The sequence below is a fragment of the Phodopus roborovskii genome, unplaced genomic scaffold, assembly GCF_943737965.1.
Source record: "Phodopus roborovskii unplaced genomic scaffold, PHOROB, whole genome shotgun sequence".
In the NCBI taxonomy this organism is placed as follows: domain Eukaryota; kingdom Metazoa; phylum Chordata; class Mammalia; order Rodentia; family Cricetidae; genus Phodopus; species Phodopus roborovskii.
Genome location: NW_026126410.1, coordinates 1,712,126 through 1,720,791, shown reverse-complemented (window position 1 = coordinate 1,720,791; position 8,666 = coordinate 1,712,126). Strand labels below are relative to the sequence as shown.

The window sequence follows — 8,666 nt, the reverse complement described above, 5'->3', positions numbered from 1 at the left end:
AAACAGGTACATGTATTTCCACGGCTCACTTCCACAAAGAACACAGCTACAGAACCAGTTGGCACGCGGTTGTTGATAGTTTGGGGATCAAAAACGTTAGAGAAAGCGGGCGCTGTCTGGGTGGAGCCCGGAACCTCGGAAGCCGCGGAAACCAAGCTCAGAGCCCGCAGCGCAAGCGCGAGGCCCGGCTTCAGAGTCGCTTTTAAAAGTCACACTCAAGCTAGTTGTTTTTTAACGACCGCGTCCCCAAACGCCCTGAGGCTCGCCCCGCCCCGGTTCAGTTTCCCCGGCTCGCAGCAGCCCTTCCAGCTTTTGTTTATTTTGGCCGCACGCGCCGTGAGAGCGCCTGAGGGCGGAAGCGGCGACTCGGACGGCGCCGGGCGCCGCGACGCCCCGCCCACTCGTCCCCCAGCCCGGGGCGGACGCAGGGCGCGGCGTCACAAAGCGCCGCCGGAACGCCGAGGCCGCCGCACGCCCTCTCCCCCACAAGTCGCCTCAGCCCCGCCTCGGACGGCCCAGGCGCGGCCCCTCCGTCCCTCCCTCGCCCCCTCGCTCCGAGGTGGGCGCAACCGCTGAGTCGCGCGCGGCTCGGCGCCGCAAGGCATCCTGGGAGGACGGGCCCGCGCCGGAAGGACGCGCGGCGGCGAGGTTATAAAAGGGAGCGGGCCCGCGGCCGCCGGAAGTGGGCGGTTCGTCGGCGGCCGTGCTCTGTTGTTTAGGGTCTGGACCGCCGGAGGGGCGTTCTCCGGAGAGCCGCCGGTGCAGGCCGCGCTGACAGGGCCGCCCGCCGCCGCGCCGCGCCCCGCCGCCTGGCCGCCCTTCGCTCCGCGCGCGCTCGCCTCGTCCCACAGGCCCAACATGGCGCAGGAGGTGTCCGAGTACCTGAGCCAGAACCCGCGAGTGGCCGCCTGGGTGGAGACGCTGCGCTGCGAGGGCGAGACGGACAAGCAGTGGCGCCACCGCCGCGAGTTTCTGCTCCGCAACGCCGGGGACCTGGTCCCCGCGACGCCCGGGGAAGCTGCGGCGGACGCGGAGAGCGGGGCCCGCAGTCGCCAACTACAGCAACTCGTCTCTTTCTCCATGGCCTGGGCCAACCATGTCTTCCTGGGGTGCCGGTGAGTGAGGAAGCGTCGCCGGCCAGCCTTTCCGGGCTCGCCCCGCGCCCCCTGCAGCCGCCGGAGGAGCGCTCGCGGGCACCGGCGAGGTTGGCGAGGGCGGGTCGGGAAGCGAAGCGCGGGAATCGGGGGCTCTGTCGGCCCGGGCCGGGGGTGGGGGTGACGGTCGTGGCCGCGCCGGCCCGGCGGCGGCTGGGGCAGTTAGTTGTTGGCTCTCAGCCGGCGGGACCCGGGAGACCCTCCGTTTAAGGGTTCGCGAGCGCAGACCCGCCTCCGCTGCCCCATGGCGTTCTGTGGCGTCTCAGGAAACGAAGTTGTCGCGCGGCTGGTACGCTTTGATGCTTTGATTGCAACCAGGAAATGCTGTTTTCAGTGGGGCGCTTTTCGACAAACACTTCTTTTCTTTTTTTCTTTTTGGTTTTTTTCCAGACAGGGTTTCTCTGGAGCCTATCCTGGAATTCGCTCTGTAGACCAGGCTGGCCTCGAACTCACAGAGATCCACCTGCCTCTTCCTCCCGAGTCCTGGGATTAAAGGCATGCACCACCAACACCCGCCTTCTTTCGACAAACATTTCTTGAAAGCGACATTTGCTTCTCTCTTTCAGGTACCCTCAAAAAGTTATGGATAAAATTCTTAGTATGGCTGAAGGCATCAAAGTGACAGATGCTCCAATCCATACCACACGAGACGAACTGGTTGCCAAGGTGAAGAAAAGAGGGATATCGAGTAGCAATGGTTAGCAGATCATAGATGTGAACATACATAGGAGTTTAGAAAATAAGCTTGTTGTAATTAGGAATTGCTGTCATTACTAATTTTAACAAGCCAGAGTTTGTATAATATATTAATCTAATTGACTTAAAGCTAAACTGTGTGTCTGTCTTGTTTTCAGTGCTGAATTTGTTACTTTCCTTTGACTGTTTAGATTTTGAAGTCCAATGCCTGATGCTGTTAATTTAATGTTAGAAATTAATCATGTTAATACTGTTTAAAGATATTCATTACATCTTTCTGTATTTTAAAAGAAACTATTAGTCCTGAAATATTTTTCTTTGTGTCCTTTTATTATTTTTATTTTATTTATTTTGGTTTTTTGAGACAGGGTTTCTCTGTAACCCTGGCTGTCCTGGAACTCACTCTCTAGACTACTGCCTGTGTCTGCCTCCTAAGTGCTGGGATTAAATGCGTGCGCCAGCGCTGCCCAGCTCATCTTTGTGCTTTCCTAATGAATGTTTTCTTGATATGTATGTGGGTCTCCTAGTAAAATACCTGTGTTTTTCTTCTTTCTAGAAGGGATAGAAGAACCATCCAAAAAAAGAGTCATAGAAGGGAAAAACAATTCTTCAGTTGAGCGAGATCATGGAAAGAAATCTGCCAAAACAGATCGTTCGTCAGCTCAACAGGAAAACAGTTCAGCATCTACTGGGTCATCCACCAAATCTGAGAGTAGTGGGGCCTCGGCTAGGAGCAGCTCCTGTGTCACTAATCAGAGTAGCTCCACAAGTGAAGGAGATAGATCTGTGTGCAGTCAAAGCAGCAGCAATCCCTCTCAGGTAACAACAGCGGGGGCTGGAAAAGCTTCTGACCCAGAAACTCCAGACAAACATGGCTCAGCATCATTTGTTTCTTCATTGTTGAAATCCAGTATGAATAGTCATGTGACCCAATCCACTGATTCCAAGCAGCAGAGTGGATCACCTAAAAAGAGTGCTCTGGAAGGTTCTTCTGTCTCAGCTTCTCAGAGCAGCTCAGAGATTGAGTTGCCCTTATTGGGTTCCTCTGGAAGTTCCGAAATAGAGTTGCCATTACTGTCTTCTAAGTCTAGTCCAGAGACAGCTTCAAGTGGGTTAACACCCAAAACTAGTTCAGAGGCAAGTGTGTCATCCTCAGTTCCTAAAAACAGTTCTGTATCAGGCACCTCTTTACTAACCCCCAAGAGCAGTCCAACCAATTCTTCACTACTGACTTCCAAAAGCACGTCTCAGGTAGCTGCATCCCTGTTAGCTTCCAAAAGCAGCTCCCAGAGCAGTGGTTCTGTGGCTTCCAAAAGCACTTCCTTAGCAAGTATGTCTCAGCTAGCTTCTAAAAGTAGCTCTCAGAGTAGCACTTCACAGTTGCCTTCTAAAAGTACCTCACAGTCTAGTGAGAGTTCTGTCAAATTCTCTTGTCGGAAACTAACCAATGAAGATGTAAAACAGAAGCAACCTTTCTTCAATAGACTGTATAAAACAGTAGCATGGAAGTTAGTAGCTGTTGGTGGCTTTAGCCCCAATGTGAATCACGGAGAGCTGCTGAATGCAGCTATTGAAGCTCTGAAAGCAACACTGGATGTGTTTTTTGTCCCATTGAAAGAACTGGCAGATCTGCCTCAAAATAAGAGCTCTCAAGAAAGTATTGTTTGTGAATTGAGGTGTAAGTCAGTGTATTTGGGTACTGGCTGTGGAAAAAGCAAAGAAAATGCAAAGGCAGTTGCATCGAGAGAAGCACTGAAGTTATTTCTCAAGAAGAAGGTGGTGGTAAAGATATGCAAAAGGAAGTATAAAGGCAGTGAGGTAGAAGATCTAGTACTCTTGGATGAAGAGTCCAGACCTGTGAACTTACCTCCAGCATTGAAACATCCTCAAGAATTACTGTAATGTCTCCAAGTTACCACTGCATCCAGTATCTGGTGTTTGAAGAGAAAAACTGGCTTTTATATAATATAAAACACTGGCTTTCACAGATTTTGTATTGCTTTTTTCCAGTTTTGCAGAAAATTAAATTCTAGTTCTCTTCAGTAAAGTAGAAGTTGTAAATAATTTATGAATGACAGTACATATTAAAAGGTATACATTGACAGCATACCAGTGTGCTGTTTTATTTGCTGAAGAAAATACTGTCTTCTATTTTTAATGACATTAGGTACGATGTGTAGTTCTGTAGAACCTTAAAAGTTTTGTACTACTTCCATTTGGTGGAAATGTATTAAGTTGTCTACCATGATTTTTGTTTTCCTCTATAGAACTTGATTAAATTGCATCAAAGAAAAGGGGACCACAGTATTTGAATGTTGAAATCTGTTAAAGAATAAGCGTAGTTGTCTCAAACTATTTTCATGATAAGTTGTAAACTTTTTTTTAAAGATACAAAACAGTATAAAGTACTTATTGTTATTTTACTCTGAAGTTGTTTAAAATTCACCATGATTTTTGACTGCTGCTGAATCTTAAGCAGGTTAATTTATGTTTTGAGATGAAATGCAATTTACACTTTCTTAAAACATAAAGTGTGGGTTTCTATATTAAACATATTTTGTGACTACTAATATTAACAGATTAATTTGTTTAGATATTAAATGCTTTAAGCTATTTTACCTTTTCAAGAAGTTGTGTTTTTTTTCCCCCCTGCCCTGAAGTCATATCACAGTCTTGGAATTTGGCTTCTCGCTACTATTCATAGTAAACTACAACCAAGCAGTTTTCCTAGTAATGCACATGTTTTCATGGGTAGGGAAGTTAAAGTTTATATCTAGAACCAGGTGGTTTTTGTATTTGCAGATTTCAGAAGAATATGGAGAAGACTAGAGAGCCATGGTCAGTTCTTTATTGGTTGTGTTCATGTGAATTGCATCTGTTATAATGAAGTAGAATATTGCTCGTGTCTTAGGTGATTCTTTTAATCTAGTATGATTTGTTTTTATAGTTTGGTCTAAGGTATTTGATTATCCTAGTGGCCTTTGGCTTTCTAGGTGATAATGTACAGAAAAGGCATCTCATAGTCACTAGCTGTATGGGAATTGGAGGGTTGGAAATAAGCACAATTTAAGTGTGTAAATTATTTTGTAGTTTAGGAATAACAAAGATGTTTAGTTTACTGTGCTTGAACTGAAATAATCAGGGATGTTTGTATTTTGCCAGGTAACCTTTTTTAAATTGTTTTTTGGGGGATGGCTCATTAAATATCAGGGCACAATCTATAGTCTGTAAGTGGGCTGCCTTTATATATTGTGGGGAGCAATAGCATAAGAAAATTGTAAAAACACCTTCAAGTTTCTTCTGTGCTATGTGTTGTGAACCAATGCTTACCAGAAAAGTGAGCCAAACATTAGAATAAATACATTTCTGAAATACATCTGATTAGATGATTTGGTAATTTCCTAAACTGGCTGTTTTGAGCACATTAGTAACTGCTGTTATATTGAAAATCTTTTAAGTTACAGTATACTTTCAATGTGGAAGAATCTGCTCTAACAGGCCTATTATAATTCCAACTACTTGAAGCTGAGTCAAGAGCTAAAGTTAAATAAAGGCCTTGGAGCTTTAAAGAGCAGTTTGTAGCCATGTCTGAAAATAAAAAGATCCTGGGAGATAAGTCCAGTGATAGGGCTAATTGTGTTGATACACACCTTTAACCCCAACACTCAGGAGGCAGAGACCAGCCTGGTCTACAGAGTGAGTACTAGGACAGCCAGGGTTATACAGAAACCTGCCTAGAAGCTACTTACCTCTAGAAAGGTAGGTGACAGAATGCTTACTTAGCATGCAAAGAAGTCCCTAAGTTGAATTTGTAGTACCTCCAAATAAAAACAGATGAGAACTTGATAATATATTTTCTTGGTTTTTGAGAAGGTAGGTATGTTATGTCTTGGCTGGTCTTGAACTTGCAAAGCTTCCTCAGTGCTGGGGCTACAGATGTGTGTGGCCACTCTCACATGGTTATATTACTTACAACATAAGTATGCTCTTAATAACGTCCCATGGAGTTGGCTCTGAGTAGGATACTTGGCTTTTTCCAGGTAAACACTGGATGGCAATGCTGGCCCATCTTGATTGCAGAGCTGGGAAAGCAGAGATGGGATCCCAGGGAGCCGCAGGCTCAGCCAGAGAGAGACCCTGCTCAGTTTGTAAGGTAGAGAGCTACTGAAGAATACTAGACTAGATCAACTTGACTTCCACATATACTTTAATGTGTAAACACACATGCAAAAAAAAAAAAAAAAAAAAAACAAGATCTCTGGTTACAATTTGTAACTTCCCTGTACAGCTGAACAAATTGCCAAGGACATGAATGATTGTTAAAATGTTAAGTTGTACTTTGTGTACTCTTTAACAATTAAATATACCTGTTTTGGCCTAATATGTGAAATGACCTTAGGTTATTTGCATGGGGGGCAGAGCTGCAGTGTAACCTCTAAAGGATGAAGCCTTACTGGAGGACATGAGTCATTAGAGGTGGGCCTTGAAGTTTAGTATGTTGACCCCATTTTCTTTTGAGACAGGATCTTACTCTTAACACTAGGTAAGCTGGAATTTGATACATAGACCAGGCTGGCTTCTCTTCCTTTCCTGTTTCTTCCTGGTTAGATACAGTGTGACTTGCTGTCCCATGCCTTTCCACTATTTCTTCCCTGCCTTGATGGGCTATGCCCCCTAGAGCTGTAAGCCAAAATAAACACTCCAATGCTTTCTCATCAGATATTTGGTCATGGCAATACTATACCCTCTATACCCTAGGTATTTAAAAAAAAAAAAAAAGAGGCTAAATTTAGGATTACATTACAAAGAACCTAAAATTGTTAAAGTGATAGCACATTTCAATCCAGATTCTGTAATTTTAAAATAAGAATTACTTTTGCTTTAAAAATCTTAATGATAAGTAATTTGGTCTTAAAGTACGAAGTGCATTGACCAAAGGGTATTTATATATCATTAGTTTTGATGGATTTGCAAATCATCAATGAAGATCTCATCATTTGTAAACGTGTGACACAAACCTGTCAGCAATGCCACCCAAGTGCCTATTTAAATTGTGTTCCTTTGTTGCACACCACAAATAACAATTGTTTACTGCATTTTATGTGTGTGCAGATTGTGTGAATCTGCCTTCTGCCATGTTAGTCCCAGGGATAGACATTAGCTCATAAGTCTTGCTGGCACATATCTTTAGCCACTGAACCTTCTTGTCAACCCCAGATAATAATCCAAACAGCAAAACAGGTTCAAACATTGCTGTTAGCTTTCTCAAGGTAACAAGGCTTTAGCAAAGGTGACAAATTGAAGTCTTAGTTGTGTCACTGAAGCAGAGCTCACTTATCCCTTGAAGTTGACAGATCATTAGGCCATAGAGAGCCTATCCAGCTAATATCGTAATTTCATGAGACCATATGGCTAGGTACGGCTAAGTTATAGTAGTGTTAACTGCTGAGAGGGGCAAGTATCATTAGGGAATAATTACTGTTTTGTTTTTTTATAAGACCTTGCTATATACCCTGGCTAGTGTGGTACTATGTAAGCAATGCTGACCTCAAACTCAGTGCCCCTACTGGCTCAGCTTCCTAAGTGTTTGATATTAGTGGGTTTGTTATGCCTGCCTGGTTCTAACTTTTATGTTAATGTGTTATTTTTAGTTAAAATGTTTAAAATGCAATCCTATCTTCCCCCTTTAAATACATGCTCCATGGTCTTGAGGCGTGCACCACCACGCCCAGCAGCCCTGCTTTCTTTGACTTTGCACTCACCACAGTTTGAACATATTGCATCAGATTATAGTGGGGATAGTTCAAAGTTCTCATTGTTTCAAGGGTAAGGCCTTAACAATGAAAAGATGTGTTGGGCAGGCTAAAATAAAGAATGCTCAGTGTCAAAACATGGCTGCTGAGACTTCAACCAGTTTGCCTATCCCACACAGGACCACTAAAGCCCCCCCCCCCCCACCTACTCCGGGTTTTGAGTTTCTCTCCCATCTCACATTCTTTCCTAAGTCTCCCAGTTAACACTCCTAAAAGAAAACTAGCCAAAAACTTGTCCTAGAGCAGAGCTTCCCCTGCTTCCTGTCTGCTAGATTTTGAGCTGCTCTCACATTCAAACTGCTGCCTATGCTGTCTGTATGGCAGCCTTTGTGTTGGGTGCCTGCTGATAAAATCACTGGCAAATGGCTTCGAGAAGAGGTTGACAATGTTACCTGATAGTTATGTGGGCTCCCTTACCTATCATTGTTTTTCTGGAGAAGTTCTGGCTAAATTGTATTTAGATGTCACTCACATAGAGAGCACACTCCCTTAAAAAAACCAAACAAACAAACAAACAAAAAACTCCCTTTAATCTGGTTATTTGTGAAAAAGAACAAGTCATTCAATATTCCCTATTATACCCATATTGAAAAATTTCTTGTGATAGAACTGTTGGCCAGTAAGAGACACATAGGAATATACTTTTTTAGACAAGGTCAGGAATCTTGCTTGCAGCATTAGTTTGCACCTAACAATTACTGCTAAAATGTTGACCAAAAGTGAAAATATACCAAGAAGAAAAAGTTAAACTTTTTCTGGATTGAGGTTTAAAAAAAAAAAACAGTAAAAATGAATTCACACAAGGCAGGTTGGCACACACCTTTAATTGCAGCTCTCAGGAGGCAGAGGCAGGCCAATCTGAGTTCAAGGACAGCCTGGTCTACAAAGCAAGATCCAGGACAGCCAGAGCTGTTAACATAAATCCTGTCTCAAAAGGAAAAAAATAAATAAATTCACAGTATAGATATAATAATTGTTAACCAAGAGTTGAAATATTAGAACA

The 8,666-nt window shown here is 43.9% G+C and overlaps 1 protein-coding gene across 1 annotated transcript; it reads left to right on the top strand.

Moving 5' to 3' along the window:
• Positions 1-538: 538 nt before the first annotated feature.
• Positions 539-5,226, top strand: Cdkn2aip (CDKN2A interacting protein). The gene is made up of 3 exons (XM_051182399.1): positions 539-1,115; positions 1,721-1,851; positions 2,407-5,226. Exons 1-3 carry the CDS (start codon positions 859-861, stop codon positions 3,750-3,752), a joined length of 1,734 nt encoding a protein of 577 aa, XP_051038356.1. The 5' UTR covers positions 539-858; the 3' UTR covers positions 3,753-5,226.
• Positions 5,227-8,666: the final 3,440 nt, after the last annotated feature.